The 23,307-nt window shown below is 44.4% G+C and overlaps 1 protein-coding gene across 1 annotated transcript in view; it reads left to right on the forward strand.

The window, feature by feature from the left end:
* Positions 1-21,868, forward strand: part of NKAIN4 (sodium/potassium transporting ATPase interacting 4) — a 50,091-nt gene extending 28,223 nt beyond the window's left edge. The window contains exons 4-7 of the mRNA XM_082292570.1: positions 5,338-5,535; positions 13,517-13,577; positions 16,645-16,729; positions 20,942-21,868. Of these exons, the coding sequence (XP_082148696.1) occupies positions 5,338-5,535; positions 13,517-13,577; positions 16,645-16,729; positions 20,942-20,951 (354 nt within the window). The 3' untranslated portion in view covers positions 20,952-21,868. The remainder of the gene's footprint in view (positions 1-5,337; positions 5,536-13,516; positions 13,578-16,644; positions 16,730-20,941) is intronic.
* Positions 21,869-23,307: the final 1,439 nt, after the last annotated feature.

Below are 23,307 nucleotides of genomic sequence, written 5' to 3' on the forward strand. Positions count from 1 at the left end.
ACATTTCCTGAAGTGCTTCTTTATCCTCCAGGTTGTTCCAGCATGTCCATTCCATGTCTCCTGTCCATGGAATGCCTGAGGATGCTATTCTGGTCAGCTCTGCTCAGGGGAGTTGTAATTAATTACTAACCAGCTACCAATCACTAGTCGCACCGAGTTTTTTATTGAAAAGGAAAATACATTTTACTGATTGCTGAATCTATTCCCCGCTTCTTGGAAGAGCTAAACTGACCTGATTTCTGTCTTTCTCTCCTGCCAGGGTTTTTTATCTTGGAATCTTTTTTTAGCAGGAGTAAGAGTGTGAAATATGGCCCAGCAGAACTTCCTTGGGTGGCCAGACACAGGTGGATCCGCACAAGTGTCTAAGGCAGCACTTCCCTTGCTGCTGGAAGGGCCTCCCCAAGCACATAGCCTGTGCCAGCTTTCCTGGAAGTGCTTTGCCAGTGAGCAGGCGAGTGCTGGAGCAACCTGGATTTGCAGGGCTGCTCCTCAGCACTGGCAGGGAGGTGGTGATGTGTCTCTGAGCAGCTTTTGGCAGCGCTGCCTTGCTGACTTGCTCTGCTCGTACTGCTGAGCACACTTGCAGCGTGTGGGGGGAACGCAGCATCTCCAGGTGCTGTGCCACTGCTCTGTGGTGGGGCTCACAGCCGAATTTCCAGGTTGCTGTTCCTCCTCCTTTCCCATCTCCCTCTTTTCCCTGAGTCCATGTGGCTGCTTGGGTAGGTGAATTGCTGGGAGCTAGCTCTGAAGTTTCCAGACTGTGTTTGCAATAATAGGTTAAGCTTCTCCCTGTCTACTCGAGTGTGAAACACATCCCTCCTGCAACCCCTCAGTCTGAGTTAATTATTAAAATCCTGCTGTTAAGACATATGAGCATCTGTCTGTCCAGCTGCCATGCTGACTGACTCTTCATCATGTACTTGAGAAATGTTCAGAGAGCTTTGAGGAATTGGTGTCCCGTATTTCAATGTATTCCTTTGTCTTTTCCCTCTGGGATTATTCATCTTGAATGGTGATTTATAATTTTTTTTTTTTATCCTTTCTTTATATTCTCTCTTGTCTGTGCACTGCTTTGATCTGAATCCAGAGCCATGGTGGTCTAAATCTCCTCTTGAAATGGAAGCAGCCCTTGTGAGTCAGATGGGGGTTATTTGTATTTCAGAGAATCTGGATGGCATCTTGGGATGACTTTGTACCTGGTTAAAATGCTGTGAGGAGGATGGATAAATGCATGTGTACGTAAAACTGTCCCGCAGCTCCATCTAAATTTAGAACCTGGAAGCCTGGGATTTGTCTTTTAAATGCTGTGGCATTGTCACCAAGCTGTGAGAGCCACTGGGAGTGTTTCTGTGTCTCGAGGTGATGCAGCTACTCAGAACACAGGTCTGAAAGATCAACATTATATTTCCTATTTTAATAAGACATGTTTCCATCTAAAAAGATTTTAAGTGATTCTGCTGTCAAGCTCTGGTGGCTCCCAAACGAGGTTCAGTTTGTTCCAGAGCTGTCATAGTGTGGTTTTGCCTGATAATTAAGGAAATTTGGGGGAGGCAGTTCAGAAGTCTGTTAACAACAAGAAATAAAACCATCTCTGATAGTGCCCCTTAGAAAATAATTTCAGAACAGCTTTCAGGAAGCTATTTTAGCAAAGGAACGCAGCTGGCTCTGTGGGTGTTGGAGGTAGGTGTGAGTTTCCCGTGGGACACGGTGGGGAAAACAGGCTCTGTGAAATGTAGGTGCTGCAGTTTCAGTGCTGTTGTCTTCCCTCTCACCCTGGTGGCAAACGGGTGGCAGCCAGGTGCTACAACAGTTCAGAGTGAGATGAGAGTTTTCGGCTGGCCTTCAACGTGCTCGCGAGAAGGAGCTTGGATCGCTCCTGGCTCCGGTTTCTCCCCAGGGCGGAGGTTAAAGAGGCAGCGATTGCCTTGGCAAGAGATGAGGGGAGGGCAGGCACACACAGATCCCTCTCCCTGCAGCAGGGCTGGCTCACTGCTGGGGCTGATCAACATCTCCCAACCCACATTCCACTTCTGGGAGCATTTCAGTGCGTTTAGATTTCAAATGCATCGCAGAAAGCTTTTGGCAAACAGCTGTTCCCTAAACCTTCCTAAAACTGGTTCTTTTCTCCTGATTTTTGTGTGCTGTTCTAATTCGTGGTTTCACTTCTCTCCGACTGTCTTCTCACAAACGCAGCTGGCAAACCACAGGAGACATCCTGGAGTTGTTTTCATAGTCTCCCAGCAAGCTCAATTCTGAGCAACGGGAGGTCAATTAAGGGATTTTCTTGAGTGCTTTTTTTACCGTGCCCCGTCACACAGGTATCCCCCGAGGGCATCCAGCCAGGACACGGGCAAAGGAACAGCTCTCGTTCGTGCTGCCCTCGTGCTCCAGACAGATGCTGGTTCAGGAAGGTGGCTCTGAACACAGGGACATTCCCTAATCCCAGTGAGCAATCGGTATTCATGTCACATCTGAGAGATGGATGGCTCATGAGTTCGAGGCGTTGTGGCGCTTTTAGAATCCAAATGTGCTCAGTTTTTCCAATCTGCTCTTCACTGATGTATAACTTCTTAATTTTTTTTTTTTTCTTTTTTTTTTTGCTCAGAGCTGGAGTGTGATTGCAGGCAAAGAACAGTGAGTGCTGGTTAGGACCTCCTGTTCCTCCACCTGCCCACCTCCGGCCACTCCTGTTCTGCTTTTCCAGGCTGAATTTACAAGCAAGTTCAGCTTCTGCAGCAAAGTTAAGCCAGAGCCAAATCTCTGAGGGCTGACAAAAGGGAGATTCTAGAAGGAGAGCAGCCTGTTTCTTACTTTGTCAGACTGACACTGATGCCTCTGTAAGGAGCAGAGAAGACACTGAGGGGTCTGTCTGCATCAGTGAGGCAGAAGGTTTGGGAAGGCACCATCTGTGAGCTGGGAGAGGGAAGCCCTGGGGACAGAGGTTGAGAGTGGATCCTGTGGTGCCCTGGGGAACAGCTTTGGTTCTGTGCTAATTGGGGGGAGCCCCAGGCAAAGAAACAGGAATTCAGTTGGGGGCTTTCTTGGTTGTTTTGGGGTTTTTTCTGTTGGTTTGTTTGTTTGATGGTGAGGGTTTGTTTTGTTTATTGAGAAAGATGGTTGTTTCTTTCCCCAACCAAAGCAGTGAGTGGCTTGTGAGAGAGAGAAGAGCCCAGCCACTTGGAGGGCTGGCTGTCTCCAGGAAAAAAAGCTTTAGCTGGGGAAAATCCATGAGCCTCAGAACATGCAAACTTGGGGGGGAAAAAGAACAAGCTTTGCAGAAAAGCTGTGTTTTGGTGACTTTGTGAGCTATCTGTGGGCCACTGAAGGGTGAAGCCCAGGAGAGGGCTGAACTCCCAGCTGATAATGGAGTTTTCCCTATCGTCTTTGCTATTCCGGCTGCTTTTGCCCCGGTGCCACGCTGCATCTCCGTGCCCTCCTCCATCTCCTGTGAAGCACATGCCATCTGCTGCGGTGATTGTCAGGAGCTTGGCAGCTGTCTTCTCACTTAATTGTCCACATTTCTCAGCACGTGCTTCCTGCAGCAGATTTGAGCAAGGGCTCTGTGGGCTGATTTTGGGTGTCTGTGGTGGATGGAGGGTCCCCATCCAGGGTGCGGAGCGGGGCCCGTGGTGACTGGTCACTGGTTCTCTGGCTGGCATTCAGATTCCTGCCCCTGTGACTCGAGTTTGGCCCTGGATATGCTTTTCTGTGTCCATGTTTTATATCTGCAGGACTGCCTGGCTTGGCTCCTGTGTTGGCTGTGGAGACAGGCCCTGTCTTCAGAGGGTAGTTTGGAGCAGGGGCTTGGATAAGCTGCTCTGAATCTGTTTTTCCTTTTGACTCTACAGGGAGCTGACACAAAGGAGCTGCCATGTGAGGTTTTCCATGTGGGGAAGTGTGAATATCCCAAGCTCTGACTGCTGCTGTTCTGGGAGCCACTGCTTTCCTCCTGGGACTGTGCAGGACTCTGGCATGAGCAGTGTGAAATAGTTTATGGATAGGTGCTAAAACCTTTAGTAACGGGTAGGCGATGTGTGTATATCCAGCATTCATCTCTCTGCAGAGATACAGGTTCTCTGCCTTCAAATTTTTTAATCTATCCTTCAGAATAAAACTTCCAACCCCTTGCCTTGTTTTGTGGTCAAAAGGGATTGTTTTTCTGCATCAAAGTGACCTGAGAGGGCTTCAGGGTCAGCCAGCACTTGGCACTCATCCATGAAGTGATGCAGCTGTTCAGCCAGTCCTGAGTTTGTCTTTTACCTGCAGGAGGGCTTTGCCATGTTCTGCAAGCTCAAAATCCCAGAGCTCTACTGAGTATTCCCACAAATACTGCTCTTTTCTCAAGTGTGAGGAAAGTGTGGCCATTTTTAAGTGAACATCTGGCTGCACACCAAAGCCCTGCACTCTTTGTGTGGCATTTCACTCTGTAACCCCCTCAACTGGTTTAAAGTATTTAACTAGCAAAGACAAGGGAGCAAAACAAAAAGCCTCTCGAGGTAAAGTTGATGAAGAATTACAGGGGAGGTGTTTACAAGAAGCTGCAGTCAGCACTGTGAGGTCAGCTCGGCTGGGTAGGGCTGACAGGAGATGCAGAAGCACCAGATGTGAGGAGTGTGGAAGGAAATCAGGCAAAAATGGTACAGGATCTTGTCAGATGTGTTAAAAGCTAGGAACAGAGGAAGATCTGTTGGGTTTTGAAACTGACTTTGGGGTTATGAAGTTCATATTTTTCAGTTGCTTGTGTTGATTCCTGGGCTGGGAAGACCCTGGCAGGACACTTAGTGCTGCCTTTTTTATCTTTTTCTTTTAGAGTTGTAAGGTTCACCTCCCAAAGCCAACACTTGAGGGTTCTTTTCTGGGTGAAGAAACCACTAGCAAAGTGTTCTTGGGTCTGCAGCCTGTGTCTAAACTGTGCTACAGGGTGGTGGAATAGGTTTGTTGCCTCAGGAATGGTTCTCACCACCGCAGCCTGCCTGGGAAATATGTTTAGGTTTCATAATAGCAGGAAATTCATCCCTGTGAGGGTGAGGAGACCCTGGCACAGGGTGCCCAGAGAAGCTGTAGCTGCCCCATCCCTGGAAGTGTCCAAGGCCAGGTTGGATGGGGCTGGGAGCAACCTGGGATAGTGGAAGGTTCTTTAAGGTCCCTTTGAAACCAAACCATTCCATGATTCTATGAAGGAATATCAAGCCAATGTGCTTTGATCTGTGCTAGCGTGTTTTGAGAGTGGGGATTTGGAAACTTCTAGTTTTCCATTATTTTAATATGCACTCCATCTGACAGCATGTCTGACACTCTCAGAGTAAACAGAGAACTCTTTGCAACTTTTCTCTTTAGGACAGCGAACTCCTGACATTCAACATCTCCCGGCACCAGTCCTGGTGGAGTGAAAATGGCCCTGGCTGTGTAAGGAAGGAGGCTTCAATGTCTGGCATCAAGGGGCTGGATAACCATTCCTACATCTCTGTCATCGGCTGTGCCCTGGAGTACCGCTACATCGAGGTCATGCACAGCTCCTTCCAGATCCTCATCGCGGTGAGTGCCTCACTGAGGGGCAGCAGTTCCTGAGGAGATGCTGTTTGGCTTTGTTTTTTCCCAGGCACAGAGCTTGGCCTGTATTTTCCACCACTTTCTGTATCGTCTGATTGCCAAAGCCTCTGTAAATGTGTTTTGTTTGATTGTCCTCCTGTTCTCTCTTTCAAAAAAAATATTGTTTTAAAGAATTGGAAATGGGTATCAGCAACCTGATGCCTGAAGTAATGCATCTGTGCAACCATACAATAACAAATGGTCCTGAGTCCCTGTTGGGATGTGAGAATTCATGTTTTGACAAGGACAGAGACCCTTCTGGAGGAGGGTCAACAGCAAAAGTTTTGACGTGACAAGAGGAAATGGTGTCAAATTGCACTGAGGAAGTTTAGTTTGGATACTGGGGACAATTTCTGCACAGAAAGGGTTGTAAAGCACTGGAGCAGACTGCTCAGGGAAGTGGTGGAGTCATCATACCTGGAAGTGTTCAAAAAATGTGTGGGTATGGCACTTGAGGACATGGTTTAGTGATGAATGTGGCAGTGATGCTGGGTTGATGATTGACCTGATCTTTAAAGGCTTCTTCCAACCTCAATTCCATGTTTCTGTGAAGGATTGCTCTTACTCCCCATGACTCAGTGATGGGTGATGGAGCACATACCTGCACAATTGTTGTGAAGGATCCCCAGGAAATGAAATAAACTTTTAGGAGGCAGTAAGCAGCACATTTTCCTTCTGCTGATACCCAAGATACATTCACTAAATGTTTTCATCCACTCTTTCCTCATCAGTGTCTTCCTCAGGCTTTTGAAAGTACTCTGCAAAAATGCAGTGTCCCTAATGTTCACTGTTAATTGCCTCTCACTTGCCTGTGAAATTAACTGAAACAAAACGTCCATTGTGTCCCTCGCTTCGGTGGTGCTCTTGCATTTTGTAGCCCACATCTCTAATCTGCTTTGGGTTGTTATTTTGGGGTTAATGGCTTTAGTTACAAGTGTGAACTGGGGAACCATTCATGTTTTGGCTTTCAGTTGTGGCTTAAAAAAAGAAAGGCAACTTGCCCTGTTTAAATGCTGAAGGATAACACAGATTTTTCAAGTTTCTGGAGTGCCAAGTACTTCTCTGCACGTTTTTGGTAGAGCTTTCCACTGTCCTGATCCTGCATTTCCTATTAGCTGGGATGATCTGTGTTACCCAGTGAACTGCAGGGAGGGGGGAAGGCTCAACCCCGTTTTTTGTCACAGAGAAGAGGCAGAGGCAGAAGCTCCTGTTTCCTGAGTTGGATGGACTCCCTGGCACGTGTGCTGGCTGTTAATATTCCGTCAGTTCTCCTTTGGGGAAGATGATCTGCATGAAACTGTCTGTGAGCTGCTTCATGGCTCTGTGTGAGAAAGGCAAACCTGTGTGTTCAGGAGAACAGAGCCAGGTGTCTTTTAGAAAGGGCTGTTAGGTGGAACAGGATCGGTGGTGTACCTAAATCTGGTGAAACAAGGACAGACTTTGCAGTCAGAACATCCCTTTTTAAAGCACAGAGGTTTCTCACTCTCAGAATCCTTCCTGAACTCCTGAGCTGGCACTGCCCCTGTGCGCTGGGCTAGAGGTTGAGCCAACAAATGGTCCTGAGTTTGTTTGGAGTAGATCTTTGGGTTTTGGCAGCTTACTGACTTAGGCACGTGGCCCTGGGCTGAGTGATCACACTGATATATAGCACCCACTCTCTGGCAGTGGCTTTTCCTTTGCTTCTTCCCAAAGGCACTTGACAACATTCTCTGTGCATCTGCAAAACACCACTAAGGGCCAGATGGGAAGACAGGAGAGAAATATAAGACAAAATAGGATTTAGGGAAATATTTTGTCTCTCTTTCTCCCTGAGATTTAAGGTGCAATAAATGTTTGGATCCTAAACCCTGGAAATGGGGTTAAAATACTTGTAGCCAAGAAACCCATGTGGGCTGAGCTATGCAGTGAACTAAATTTCTACTTGTCCTGTAATAAAAGCAGAGTATTGAAGCCCCAGGTCTGTAACTGCTGCTGGCTCTGAAATGCTCATGTAATTTTGTCATGTAGTGGGAGAAATGGAGCTTTTCCTCTCTGCTTTGAGGTCAGGCAAAAAGCAAGTCTTCTTTCTCCCTCAGACCTTGCCTGAAAGCAGCCAGCTGGTTCTCTCCCTTTTTACTCTCTGAGGGTCAAACTCTTTGATCCCTGCCAGTATCTTTTTCTGTTCTCTTTATCTCAGTTTGAGGCAGGTTTTATTACAGGCAGCTGTCCCCAGAGTGCTGGCAGGTACAGTGCTGCAGACAGGCAGGGACACTGATCAATAGTAAAAAAACACAACCAGCAACTTGAAGGCTCAGGGGATGCAGCAAGAGACATGACCTAGTTCCCTCCTTGCCTGAGAGCAGAATAGTCAGTTCCCTGTTAGGAAGGGCAAGGGACAGGCAAAACTGTACTTTCAGTAGTGTGTTTTTGCTTTGTCTAATGGTTTTCAGAAGTTGGGAGGGGGGGGGGGGTGTTCTGCTTTGTTTGGTTTTTACCCCAGATACAGCACTGTGAAATCCACGCTGTTTGAATATGCAGTGCCCAACTGTGAACACTTTCTTTTGTTTTCCTGGAAGTTGAAATGCCTTGAGACTATTGAGGGACTGTACTGCAGTGTTGTGTACTTGGGGCAAGGCTCCCTGAATTCAGTCTTGCATGCCAAAGCAGAGGGAAAGCAAACCTGGACCCATATGGTGAGCACAGTGTTGGCTGTCAGCTTGACTCCTGCTGATTCTATCATCCTGCTCCTGGGCATACATTTGAAGATACATAAGGTCTCAGTCTGCTTTTGCTTGGAGCTTGTCTGTACTCCTTGAAGGCAAAAGCAATTCCTTTAATCTAGAATGCAATCAAATTTGGGCATATTAGTCACCACACATGATACAAGTTGCTGTAGGGCCCAGTAGGAAAATCCTCAATGCTTTAGCACAAAGCACATTGCAGAAAAAACTCCTTGTGGCAACATCTAAAAGTCTTTACTGGTATAGAAATGAATTGTAAAGATAATCCTACCAAACCAGGGAGGAAATGCAGCAGCAACTACTTTGTCAAGACAAGACTCTGCTTTGCTTTTGCCTTAGCAAGGATTCATCTTGCATGTCCCCAGCTCGCCAGCCAGCATGGGCAGGAGCGATTCCCAGCTCTGAAATACCTGGCATAGCTCTGGGCTGTCCATATGGTACTTCTGGGAGTGGGGAGGGTTCGGCTTTTCCTGAGGCTCCGCTGAATGGGGTAGAAATTGGAAATGTCTTCCCAGCCGCCAGAACTCGCTGCCCGCCTGTCTGTTGTTTTCACTCAGACTGACAGGTTGGAAGGTTCCCAGGAAGGCAGCAATACAAGCCTTGACAGCAGATGTTATGTGAGAACCAATGCACAAGAGATGCCTTCCTCTTGGCAGAAGGTAGATTTTCAGTGGTTGAAATTGCATCCAAAGAGTAAAGAAGGTCAAGGAATTAAAGGATTTTGATTGCCTCTCTTTGGCTATCTGGTCACAATAGCTCTTTTACAAGCTGGATTTTTGCTTTCTCATAGCAGACTTCTCTTCATTTCCCCCTCTTGCACTGATGACAGTGTTCACACTTCATTAGCTCTGATTAGAAGTGAAACCTAGAGTGCAGCTGCCCTGAAAGAAGAGACTTTGCACCTATTCTCTGTGGTGGAAAAAGCAGTGGAAAGTTGGTCTATTGAGAGAAGAGCTGGAGAATCTTCATTAGGACAGAGGTAGACTAAAGCTAAGATCTTACACAAGTAACAGTAACACCTCCTAAAATTTGCCTTCCCATCCTTGGTGTATTTTGCACACTTTCAGCCAGCTGGTCTCTTTCTCCAGGTTTTTCTCTAATTTACTGACTCCAGCACATTAGTTCAATGCTGCTGTTTTATGAACAGTTTTCAACTCTCTATTAAAAACTGAACTTCAGAGGACTGAGGGGCAGGGGAATGCTCAGACATATGTTTTCCTCATTCCCTTTGAGCACACTTGTCTCTTCCTGTCTTTCCTGCTCTATTTGTTTGCCTGCAGAGTGCTTGGGACACCCCAGCTCCATCCCCTCTTGTGGGGCAGCGCGTGTGTTCCCAGGCTGACAGAGCACACCTGCCCTCGACATGTGTTCCTAATAAAAAGCATAATCGGATCCTTCTGCAGCTTGGAGAAAGCTGGTACTGAACATGCAGAACAAGCAGAGAAACAGCAGCAGAGGCTAAAGCCCTAGAACATTCTTTGGGGAATTAGAGCAGAGGCTTAGTGTCATTTTACATCGCTGACGTTTTCCCTCCTCTTTCACCTCCCCAATGTAATTTGCAAAGATCCGGGAATTATTGGTATTTCCCTGGGATACAGAGCTTAAACCCCTCCTTTGTATTGAAATCAGCAACCAAGATGGCACTTGGAGCAAGGGTGAAATGATTCCAAATTGTTGGCCTCTGTGAAGCTTCCTGTTCTGTGTTAATCACGGATAAACTGGGTGACGTTTGGGGGCTCAACACAACATTGTCAAAGATGCAGTCAGAAGGGAATTTCTGGTGTCTCTTGGAGTCTGCTCATTTCACACTCCTGCAGACTCTTCCAGGAGAAAGGACTGGACAACAGGAGCAGCATTTCTCCTCTTTAGCTATATTTCATTCATAATTTATTCCAGAGGTGAGACATGGGGATTCCCATGAGTTCAGTTAATATTACCGCTGGCCTGGGCCCTAGGGTATATCACCGTGTCCCGCAGCCATAAGGGAGGAGGAGGAGAAAAGATCCAGCAGGAAGGAATTGTGCAACAAGATTGATTTATTTAATTATTTTACAAACTCTTTTATAGACTTTTTTCTTCATAGTCTAATTGGACAAAGGATCAGCCTCCCCTTGGGGTGATTGGCTAAAATCCTAAAACATCCATTGTCAAAATATTTTTCTACTATACTATAAACAAGACTTTTCAAGGTTGCAGGTGTTTGGTTGTTTACATTCCCTGCTACCTCTTCTGTGAGAGAGAAAAATCTCTCACGGACTTAGAAAATAACAAGAAAATCCTCGCTAACATCATTTTTGTACCTACAAGTTAATCCTTGAGATTCTTTAATTTGAGGTTATTTAATTACAGATGAATCCTTTAGAGTATGTAATTACAGTTTAGGTCAGCACATAAAAAAATGAAATTCATATTTATGTTGTACATCTCTTCCCACCTTGCCCTTTAAACTCTCCTGTTCTGGCCAGATCACAAGACAAAGCTTCTTTGAATAAAAAGTTCCATTAAATAAACGAGTTTTTTTATTGATGAAACTAATTTAAAGAAGAAATGAATTATAAAGTCAATAAAAAGTAAATTTTGAACGCTAAGCAGATACAAACAAAGCCAGGAGCTGGAAGAAATCACAAAAGGAAACCCTCCCTTCCAATGGAGCTGGAATTAGAGATTCAGGGAAGTTCCCTTAATTCACTAGCTGTTGGTTGGTTGGTTTGTTTTTCTGAATGCAAAAAGTCACCTTCGTCATAAAGTGAAAAATGTATGGGGTGAGCAGAATGATGGTTGAGGGTTATGGGGCATTAATTTCTGAGCAAAACAAACTTCCCTAGTCAATCGCAGTGCTTGGTGCTTCTGAACCGTGAAAAATGTCCAGAGCTTTATCAGGTTTGCTGTGACAGTACAGCTGATAATCCCTCCCAACTCTGCCCATAAACTGGGCAGGTAAATAATTTTCATTGTTAATTCCATCAGGAGTTTCCTGGCACAGGTATCACATAAGATTTGCATCTACGTGTTATAGAGTATAATAACAGTGAGTGGATGTAGGGCTGCCACTTTGCACGGCTGTTAACCTAAAGTTCCTACTCTGAGAGGTGATGGGAGATCTGGGGAGGGAGAAAACCATCCTAGAGTTCCTTTGGAATCACGGTTTGTATTCAGGATGCATCTTTCTTGCTTGGATATATTTGTGTGTGTAAATTGCATTGTTTGACCTGGTGTAAAAGACTGGATCTTGCAACTATAAAAATGCTCAAGCAGGTACAGAGGATGTGTCTGAGCACACTCCTAATTTGTTACTTGGGTTCAAATGCCTTTATGCTGGAGATGAGAGTGTGCAGATGGGTGATTGGACATCTCGTGGAGTGCTGGGAAGTGCAGAAAGCATTCTTGTTTTTCCAAGAGCGTCTTGGAAAAACATCTCATCCCAGGTCCCGCAGCCCAGGGACGAGCAGGTGCCTCGGGGCTTCAGCACCACGGCCAGAGCCCGGGACGGGCCGGGAATCCTGCGCTCCTTTGGGTTGGAAAAGCTGTCCAAGATCGTAGAGTTCTCCCAGTACTGCTAAGGCCACCACTAAACCTGTCCCCAAATGCCACATTTACTTGTCTTTTAAGTCCCTCCAGGGATGGAGTCGTAGGGAGCAATAAGGGCCTTCCTCAGCCTCCTTTTCTCCTGAGCCCCCTCAGCTATTCCTCATCAGCCTTGTGCTCTGGACCCCTCCCCAGATTTGTTGCTCTTACCTGCCCAAAAACTGCCACAAACTTCAGGAAAGAACCCCAGTCTCCAGGTTTTATGTTAGCACAGTACAAGCAATAGGAGAGAGGAAAAATCTCTGATATTCTGTTTGGTTTTGCTTTGTCTACCTCTAAACAGTAATAGTTCTACTCTGAGACAATTCTGAAAGGCAGCAGGTACAATTAGATTGGCCATTGCATGTGGCCAGAGGATTTATTTTTCCCTGTAGCTCACAGGAACTTAGCCTGAAGCAGCCTTGGTTTCAGAAATGCCCAGCAGAGGAATGAGGGAGGCCCCCGAGCTACCCTTCCTCCACTGAGGTTCTGGGATGTGCTCCCATAAGGCTCACCCAACAGGAAAGGAGTGAGCTGCCTTCTCTTTCATATGATTATAGAAAAAACTTCAAGGAAAAACATGGTTTAGTGATGCTCCAAAAACATTCCATTTCCTCCCAACGAGGCATGTTTTGTCAGGGAGAGCTGGAGAAAGCACAAATGTTGTATAACTCCCCAGCAGAAATCTCATTATCTTGCCTTTTGTTTTCGGGTGTGATGTATTTTTCTGTCATATTAAAAATGAATGGACTCTACTTTTCAAGCCCTCCCATGCATCATTCTGTCTCCTCTTGGAGTGAGTCACTGTGTGCTACAGGCTGACTCCTGTTCCCAGGAATTGAGTTCACAGTGGAAAACAATTATGCCTCACAATAACTTTACTAACACAGTTACTGTCAACCAGGATCTCGCTAAGCAGGGTGTTATGTAAAGATGTAAAATGAAGGATGGGGAGGATATTTGATTAACAGGAAGAAGGCAAAGCAAAGTAAGACCCTGCTGCATCTGGAATGCTTAACTCCCATGGAGTTTGTTTCTGTTTAGGCTGAGGAACACCTTGATACTGAGGCCAACAGAGGCAGCTCTGATGCTTTAGAGCTTCTACAAACTACTGAGTTGCTAAAGATTTTGGTGTCTCTGAACATTTCTGCCAGTACACCACCATTTTTATGGTTAACTACTCTTCTGTCTCACCTGCATAAAAACTACTCACCTCTTCTTGGTAATTTACCCCATATGACAGAAATGCTGAGCCGATGAGTTCTTGTCCTGACTCTCAGTGTCTCCTGTCTGTTGTTGTCTGTCCCACGAGGCCCTCTCCTGTATCCCCATCACTTCTTACAGAGAATTAATTTAGCACAGTAGTTTCAGTTTCAATAAAGCCAAGCCATGCTCTTACCAATCATTCAAGAAACTGAAGGTGAGGATGGGTCTTGCAAGTTTTCCTTCTTGAGCTTTGGGTGTGCTCCCTCAGTGCCTGCCCTGACACCTACACCTGCCTACAGCAAATGTGACTTGGCTCCACAATTACAGAAATGCTGCCAAGCTGAGTGTAAATAGTGGCTGTTGAAGTTGTGCCCAGTGGGTTCTGACCAGGCTCACACTGGCTGATGCTAAAATGATTTATTCTCTCTATTTTCCAGCTGGTGGGCTTTGTGTACGCCTGTTACGTGGTTAGTGTTTTTACAGAAGAAGAAGACAGCTGTAAGTATTTATCAACAGATCCCTTGGCAAAGGTTTTAGTAAATTTTATTTCTCTCTCAGCTGTTCATCTGTCAGGTCTGAGCTGCCATCAGACTTCTTTCCATCTCTGCCTCTGTGTGTCATGGCACTAACTACCCCTCAAGGATCAGCTATTTTTACAGTGAGGGTTTTTTTTCCCCTGTGTCACTCTGTGTTAGATGCTGTAATTCTGCTACACTTAGAGCACAAAAAGAGCTTGGATTTGCCTTCTCAGCTGGACTAAGCTTTAGAGAAACTGGGCAACTACTTCTTTTCTCAAGCTCATATAGCCTGAGAATAATGGTTCTGAAATATTACTGCTGCGATTAAAAGCACCTACCTACAACAAAGCTTTCAGCCCAGGGCTCGAGCAGGAGACCTGCTGAGCCTCATGTGCCACAAGCTGAGGATGAAGCAGATCATGAGAGTTCTTGCCAAGAACCAATCTGACCACTTAATTTAAGAGCAGGGGAAGTGCTGTATTTGAATTACAAGGAGGAGGAAGGAGCCAACTCCATCGTGTTGGGTACACAAATCTCTTCATTGACAGTGAGCCACTGTGACATGTGTCAGGGTAAAGACTCAGAGGTCTGTGGGACCTGTGCAGGTATCCAGTTGGTCCTGGATTGCTTTGCACCTCTAAAACTCCCTTTGAGACCAATAATTTTACAAACAGAAAAATGGATGCAGAGAGTTAAAATACAAAGTTCTGTTTGTTTGGCACTCTGTTGGGTCTAGGCCAGTTTACTCCAGCAAAGGATCTCATCCAAAAGTTTTACATCCAAGTATCAATTCTTCTAAGGCATTGATTAGGTTTGTGCAAGTAGCTTTGTTGTTTTAAAGAGCAGCTGGCATGGATGAGAGCTGGAAAACAGCAGCTTTGAACTGAATATTTGAAAGTATGTGAAGAATGTGTTTTCACAGGAGCGAGAGGAGATGCATTACTTATCTGCCTCGTCCTTATGTTTTTTTCTTCCTTCCTTCCTGCCTGAACTCATTCTCCTGGCTTTATTGATCATTCCTTTAGAGCTTGGCAGTGCACTTAGAGAAGGTGCTACATTATAGTAATATTTTTTTAATTAGGCTATAGCTCTTCTATTAGCTAAGTAGCTCCATTTCTGAGCCCCTGCTGAATATTGTAAAGCAGTAACTTGACAGAACTCATTTTTATAGTAGGGGTCTGTTAGGAGAGACAAAAACATGGAAGGAAGCTTTATCTAGGAAACACAGGGCTGTTAATTTCAGGATATGTATTTTTTTCCCCACTAACAAATTCACTTTCCCTCCCAGTTTCCCAGCTTGGAGTTAAAATGCCAGCTTGAATAATTAACAATGACAAACCATCAATATTTCACACTCACAGGGGTAGATCCTTCCAGTGACCTGAATAAATTTGAGCTGCGTTTTAATTTTCTCTTCCATTTGTGGTTTCCTTTAAATGTTGCTTTGATATGCAGCATGAAGTAATTATAAGTGCTGAGGCACATTAATCAGGAAGCTCATGCTAACGTGATTTTCATGAGAAAACACAGCAGTAGGGATCTACCAATGCTGAATTGTGGGCAAGAATATTTTAGATGTGCTAATGCAATGTATTGTATCACAAGAAACCACACTTAAGATTTTTCTTTTAAGTGTCTTGGATTTTGAGTGCCCTCATGCTTGGGTGTTCACATGATAAGCCTTGTGTTGGTTCAGGGTACTAGACAGTTACTGAAAATTGCAGTTCTTCCCAATTCTTCCCAATTTAGGCCTTCCACAACTGAGATAATGAAGTTAGTATTTGGGGTTTTTTTAAGTGCAGCCAGTTTTGATTTAAAAATCCTCAAATGCTTTCAAAAGTGGCTGAGAAAAGGTAAAGGTTCACTGAAACTATTTGGGAATTATCCCAACAATTAACTTAGAACCTCTACAGATTTCACCCATTACCTGTCAGTTGTCCCAAAATCACAGTATCAGCATGAAGCTCTCCAGCAAGATGAATTTGTCAGAATCTGTTGTCCTTAAGAAGTCTTTTAAGAAGTTTGGGTTGTTTCACATCCAATATATTAGTAAATACTTTTTTCTATTATTTGATCAGTAAAAATCCTCAAACCTCTTCCATCTTAAATTTAAAATAATAGTGCCACCTTCAGGAAAGAAAAATAAGCAGGCACTTAAATAGTTAATAAAACTCTCCAGTTATTTTTAAATGGCACTTGGACAGGATGGTTTTCACACTTCCATACAAAATGCACTAACTTGGCACCAAAAAATGATCCAAACTGGGTCTATTTGAAAGGGTTTTGGCAAGGCCTGCGAGGTCAGTCACAAATCACAGCACCTCACACCCCTCCTGCCCTGACTGTGCTGGCCAGCTCTGTGCTGCAGACTCAGCCTAAAGTCCAGGGAACTGAGACAGCCTTGGAAAATTCTTCCCTGGTTACTAAGGGAATTGTCACTTAGAACTCTCCCTGCTGAGTTACGCTGCCCTTCTGTGAACACTGGAGAAGGGAAGCATTGTTCCTACTTGTACTCAATTCAAAGAAATTGAGTTGGCAGAGGGAATGCGAAAAATACCAGAGCTGAAGATAACGAGGTGGTTGCAGTTTTCCAAAGCTGCTGTTGTCTTGCAGGAAAGACAAGTGGGGCAAGAAAATTCCCCCTTCAGTGTATAACCTTCACGGGGAGTGCTGTGCTGCCAACTTCTCCCTGGCATTCGCTCAGGAGCCGTTCCCCAGCTTCCTCCCCTCAGCTCTGCACGGAGCGGCTCCGGCTTTGTCTGCTCGCTCTCATGTGCAGTCACAGCGTGGGGGCAAGACCCAAGGAGGCTTTTCTAGAGTCCTTTGTTAGCTCTGCTTTAAGTTTTGTGTTAGCTGAAATCTCCTCTTTGGCATGCTTGCCCATCCCAAGAGATCCCAGAAATCCACACCTGAAAAAATCATTTTTCTGTTCCGTCACTAATTTTTTGTGTTTATGCCATGACATGCACCAACCCTTCCTTTCATTTCCTTTCAACTTTCTGGCCATGTTTGTTTGTTTGTTTATTTGAGTTTCGATTTTTTTTCAGTTGATTTCATTGGTGGATTTGATCCATTTCCTCTCTACCATGTCAATGAAAAACCCACCAACCTTTTGTTCAAGCAGACATACCTGTAAGTATCATCTGTGCTAAGAGACTCCACGTGCTTCTTGGTTTCATGGCTCAAGGGTACCACAGGTTTGGGTTTTTTCTTCTTGGCAGGTTGATTTCTCCAACAGGCTTTTCAGGCATGGAAGGAATGAACAAATGGACACCAGGGGTGAAACTGCCCTTTCTCAGCTCCAAAATAATTTTAAATTCTGTTGCCTGCAAGAACTGAGCCTTCCACGTGTGGGGCAGCCCAAGAGTTCAGCTGAGAGCAGGGAGCAGAAAGGGGAGTTGTCCACAGCGGCTTCTCTCATACCAATAAATGAAGAGCCACTCTTGAAGTCCCATTTCTGCACAAGATCACAATTTCACTCTGTCCACTTAAAAGCTGATTCTCAATGAGATTCTCAAACACAAAGGCCAGATTTGTCTGTTTAAAGCAACAATGAGATCTGAGCTTATATTCCTTAAATTGATCTGCAAAAGGCAGTTCAACACATGGAAGTTTTTTTACAGCAGCTGCTGAGGGAGGCTGTTTTTCAGGAACAATGATACCAGAGAGTCCTGCCAAAAAGAAGGATGTATGTGAGGGTGGTGGAAAAAGAGTGGGGCTGAGGGGATAAAAACTTCCCTGAGGTAGATTGGTAGATGAGCCCCTCTAATTTCATAAGGACTTACTGCCCACTTCATCACTGCAGCACACAATCAGGAATACAAGTAATTTTTGCAAAGCCATTGAATTCCCTGTAACTTTGGGAGTTCTATAGTGTTATTACAAGGGATGCTACAGGAGATTCAATATTGATTTCTCTCTCATTTTCTCACAGTGGGGTGGAATTTTTCATAGTCTGCAGAAGCTGTGCAGCTTTAAGCAGCTCCCTGATTTACTAGCTTGATGCAGCAGCGTGCTGAAGAAGCATCACATTTTACAGTACAGGGTTTGGGCTGCTTTTTTCTTAAAATTACCAATTCTGCTTGTGAAAAAAGCTATCACTTCCAAATGAAGATTCCTGTATGGGGAGACTGGAATATTAAGAGAAGTTAGCAATGCAAAACTTTCTCCCAGGGCCTCAGTAAGATGGGAAGCTGCTGCTGAAGTCCACAGATAATTTTGTTGCTCCTCACTCCCATTCCTCCGCCCATCACTTCTCTGTTGATATTTTCTGCCAGCACAAAATAATATTTCTCTCAGGCCAACAGGAGGTGAAAACAGCTGCTGAGCTGTAGATAATGTGACCCTCTATAAATTTCAGTAGCCACCAAAAAGCAATCTTTGTTTATTTATTTCAGCCTTACTATTGCCTTTTTTCCACATGTGTGAATGGTAGTGAGGGGAGGAAGGGATAATTGATTCCCAAGCTGTGGTGCCATGGAGCATTGCAGGCTGGGCCACTGAGTGCCAAATGCCCTTGTCCTGCTCTTAAAATCATTTAGTGATGACTTGAAGGCTTTTTTTTTTTTTTTTTTTTTTTTAATATCCTGTTCAGGAAGATGAAAAACAACAAATACATCCAGCTTATCTGGGGTGTAAGTTTATAGAAGAGCTAGGGATCAGGAACATGGGCTTTCTGGTTTGAACTCCTTTTTGTTGATGGAAATGCTGAATGCACCCAAATTTATTCTACAACTGATCACTTGGAGCTGACTGCTACCAGGAACTTTCCTTTTAGGATGGTATCACCCCCTTGTCTGCACTCAGCTGCACTCCTGAGAATGCATTGTCTGGGCTCCCACAGCTCTCTAACAGGATCAGTTTTCTTCATTCCCTAATGGAATTATCCTGTTCACTCCAGTTTTACTTATCTTTTTCTGATGAGACCACACTCTTTCCTCCCCACTGTTCCCTTTCCTGCATTTTTCTCTAGTCTCTCTTCTTCATCTCTCCAAATTTATGAGTTTTTAGAGATCTGAGACTCCACAGAACAATGACATGAGCTGCTAAATTCAGTATTCAAACTGCGCACCCCAGTTCTGGCCTTCAGCCTCCAGCCACAGCACTGAAAGAAGTTCTTAAATACCTTTGCCTCCTACTAGGAGGAGAAAACATCTCCCCAAACAGTTACTGATAATAGATATTTCCACACCATAATCCAGTTATGTCCCAGCTTTATCATAATGATCTCCCTGACCTCAGCTGCAAGCCTCCAATTAGTGGAAAACCTCACAAATTTTCAAGTCAGGTGTTATTTTTCTCTTTTAAAAAAAAACCACCAACAACAATCAACCATCATTTTGTACTGTTTTTTACAAAGGCAAGATTTAAGTGTGCTCATCTCAAATCACACCTTGAACACTCACACAGCAACAATGATATTCTAAAAGTAATTTTTTTCAGGTTCCACAACTGCTTTTGCTCCACATTTCATTGACTCCAGGGGAGTTTGGTTGTGATAGTTACTGTTTGAAGTCACAACCTTACATAAAAGAGGCTCAAATAAACATGAAAAAAATTGTTCTGGAAGTTTTACTGCCTAAAAGAATTGCCTTTAATCTCACTGCTGATTACCAATCAAGGCATCACACTAATTATTTAATAATAATAATATATTAGGACTCTTGGTGGAAGCATGTTAGTCTTCAGTGCCTGAGTTTCTGTGTCAAGATACTTACCCAAAAGATAGTAAATCACTTCTTGAAAGCCAGAGGCTAAATGAGAATATTTCCAATGAGTTTTTAGGAAGGAAGGGTTGAACTCTTCCCCCTCCCTCAGCTGAAGCTCAAGTTCAGGTTGTGCCTGCTGGTGCCACTGTCTCCCTTTGTGCTGCACAGCACAGGACCTCAGCTCTGGGTTGCTTTTCTTCTTGTTTGTTCATTTGTAGTAACAGAATTCTCATCACTTGAGGCACAAAAGCATTTTTGCACCAGTAACTGTGGAAGTGTTGGCCGAGCCAGCTTTGGCATTCCTCACTCAAACTGTTCTCTCCGAGCCCCCTGCACTACCTGCCAAGTACCCAGAGCATCCTGAGCATGTCAGCACCTCCTGCCTGCCGAATCCTTTCAGTCTCCTGACATCATTCTCCAAATTAGTTTTGTAAAGCAGCACTGTGCTATCTCAATTATAAAGCAGAATAGCCTCAAAGTGTGTTTTTTACACAGCTAAATCAGGAACCTGCTGGATGACAGGAGGTACCCTCTGTTTATTTAAAGGTACAGAGATGAGCACTGGATCTTCCTGCCTTTTAAAACTGTGTTTGTAAGGCCAAGCAGTGAACTGCACAGCTGTGAGTTTCCAGCCCCTGACACTGATCTGGCACCTCAAGTACTGCATCACATTAGGGCCTTAAAAGCTTTAATTTTAGTCATGTAGCCAGATTTTATGGACTTTCCTTTCCTCAGATCTACCAGTGGAAAGGGCCCTGTGTTAACACAGGGTGTGACTTTTATCAGATGGAGCCCTCAGTATTGACAGGGCAGCAACAGGAGGCATTGGTTAATTGAGGGATCTGAGGCTCCAATTGCCCACTTTAATGGTCCCTCATCAATCTTTTGTGGGGCACTGTCTGCTGGCCACAGGCATGAAGCAGCTGTGAGCATTAAAGGACTTGTCCCCATACAGCCATCATCCCTTACTGGCTTAAAGTGGGTTCTTCAATACCAAACTTTGACAACCAGAATAATTTACAAAGGAAACTTAAACAGGAAAAAAATACCACTTTTTTTCTGAGGAGAAAAAAACCCCACAAAACAAAACACTTCTGCTTCTCTTTCTAGGTAGACTTTTTCCCAAACAAACAACATGAATTTGCAAACTCTTTTGATCATCCTGAAGCTGCATGTGTAAGAGGTGATGTTTCAGCCAAAAGCATTCACTCACCTTTACTGCTGGCTCCAAGAGTAGATCTGCTTATCCTGCTGCACCTACAGAAAAAGCACATCACCGCAATTTCAAGCAGCTCTTTTATCCTAGAGATGACCCTTAGCTTTTTAAGTTCCTAACCAAATTTTATGCAGCTCCAAATGCTGAGGATTCATAGATCTAACACTCGAGCCTAACTGCAGCATATTCAGGTCTGACATATGCATAGCATTCTTTCCAGGCTTGAAGACTACTTAACCACATTACTTCTGAGCTCTCAATCCTATTCCTCATCTGTAGTCAATTATATTTAAAAGTCCAGAAGACAAAAGAAAAAATCTGTCCTCGTTATTTCCACACCCTTTCTGTTACATGAAGAAAGCAATTGAGTACTTGCTCCATACTCACATCCTGCCTTCACCTTTTTCCCCCCTCTTACAGGCCTGCGTAAGTGAAGAGGAGCCAGAGGATGGATAAACCTTGCACTCCACCAAAGGTGCTGCAGGAAACAGTCCCCTGGGGCCTGGATCTTTGGCAGAGGAAATGCAGGATGGTGAACTCCATTCCATTTTTTTCGTCCTTGTCTTCTTTTCAAACACAATGAATGTACATCAAAGAATGGCCACACAGTTGGTTTTTAATTCTCCAAGTGCCCTGACGAACCTTTCCTACCGCAGTCTGCTGGTACTGGCCCAGAAATGGCACAGGCCTGAAGACCTCTGGCAGAACAAGTTCACCAAGAGCCTCTCTCAAGAGCTACAGTTGAAGTCGGAGCTGCTTCCTTGCGCCATGGATCCAGAAAGAAGGAAGCACTGCATAACACCCTGGGACATTTCATATGTTCTGTAGTTAGTTTCCTCCCCTTTTTCTGAACAGAGCCTAAATCCCCTAACACAACTTCATCTCCTCCCTGCCTGTATAAAACTAGGTGGGGTCTCTTTACACTTGAGTTACTTAGGCATTGTTGGGTTTTAAGTTATAGATGAGAACTCTTCCCTTCCTCCTCCCCAACCACCCAGGACTCCCTTGCTCATTCTCTGTAGATGTGGCAGTAGGCATTTGTCCTGGAATTCAGTGCTCTGTGGCCTAACTCCTGTAATGCTGAACAGCTGAAAACTTCTTCACTCAGCAGGGAGCTTCTCCCCACTGCAACCAGCCAAGCCATTCCTGGAGCAGCTGTAGCTTACTCTGGGTCTGCCCAGCTACATTAAATTAACCCTGGTGTAGCCACATATGCAGCTGAATCCTGCTGCAGGACACTGGAAAAGACCCAGTTCCTCATGGATCAGAGGTGGGTTTGCACCTGCCTTCTTCACCTAGAGCCACACCTATTCCACGGTAACATCGAGATGGAAGAATTTCATCTGTGACAGGTTTTTCGAGGGGAGGGAAAGGGGCTGAAGGGGGAATGCAAGTGTAATAAAGTTGCATTAATGAGCTGCAGCAATTAATTAAAAAAACAACAAAACCAAGTCAGTTTTGTTAGCTGTGTCTCCCAGCATGTTGTGTCAAAAGCAGAGGAGGAGCACTTGTCAGCCAGCCCTGGCATTTTTGGGTTGCTACTTCCAAGTGCTGTTGTAATTCATTATTGACTTGCCTAATCTTCTTGGGATTACTTGGCATTTTTTGAGAAATGCTTTTCAGAAGGGTCAAGCTAGAAGCCATGCTAGGGAGAAGTGTGAGGGAAGAATTAAGAAAAAAATAAAAACATTAAGTGCTAAATCTTTTTTTTTTGTCTCATTCCAAGGGGCCCAGGAAGCAAAATCATCTTTTATAAACCCAAATGTATAAGCACTAAGAGTATTTTTTTGCTTCTGTGTGACTTCTATTCCAGATACCCAAACATCCTAAGTTTTGCTTGAGTGCAGCTGCAACTAAAAATGTTGTTTTCTGTAGGGTGTTTTTTCCCTTCTTTTAGCCACCAAAAGCCACAGCTTCTGACTGAGCAAAACAGACAACTAGTTTCATCCTAGTTTAGTAACTCAAAGAAAAAAAGCTCAACCCTGACAGCTCTGCCTGACAAAACACAACTACCTCCCTTATTAGTAATATTATGTCACTACCAAGTTAAGAAATATCAGTGAAACACAAGCTACTCTCCATTTTGAGATCCCACACAGCAGTGTGCACACACCATTAACACTTTCTCTACCTCTCCTTTATTCACTTCCTTTCTGTATCACACTCATTCCTGCCTGCCCACCTGATGTTCCCTGGAGAGGCAGGGAAACAAAAAGGAAAAGAATACACATCCTCTATTCAATGAGATTTTCCCATGAAAGATTTCATTTGTTTGGGGCTTTTTAAATTAATCTTTTTTCAGAAAGCACTGACTTCACACTTTTTGGTTTAATGTGATTTCTTTTCCTCAGGGAGAATATTATCAATCAGATACCAGGAGGTACCAAAATCCAACACAGATGGTAGAAAAAGCACAGTTTCAGCTCTGGACAGGTGAAACATTTCACTGGTAGTTTCAGGAAGCAATTCTTTTAGGTGGCAATAAGAGGGAACTTCTGGAATTATTTTGAGGTCTGCATGTTTTTAACACTCCACCTCTCCAACTGACCAAACCCTGATGCCACTTTCACCAATAAAACTGATCAATACCACTTGCCAAGTACTCTAAAGAGATAAAGCATCAAACTCTGCACTTAACAGCATTGCCCCTTGGCTTTAACACACACTGGTAAAGAGCAACTACATAAAAGTGTGATGACTGAGTAGCTTCAGAACTACCACTCAATTGCCTGTGTTCATTGTAGCATAAAGCTCCAATTAGCAGGAGTAGAACACCGAGCCCATAT

This window comes from Coloeus monedula, assembly GCF_965178545.1.
Source record: "Coloeus monedula genome assembly, chromosome: 17".
Classification (NCBI taxonomy): Eukaryota; Metazoa; Chordata; class Aves; order Passeriformes; family Corvidae; genus Coloeus; species Coloeus monedula.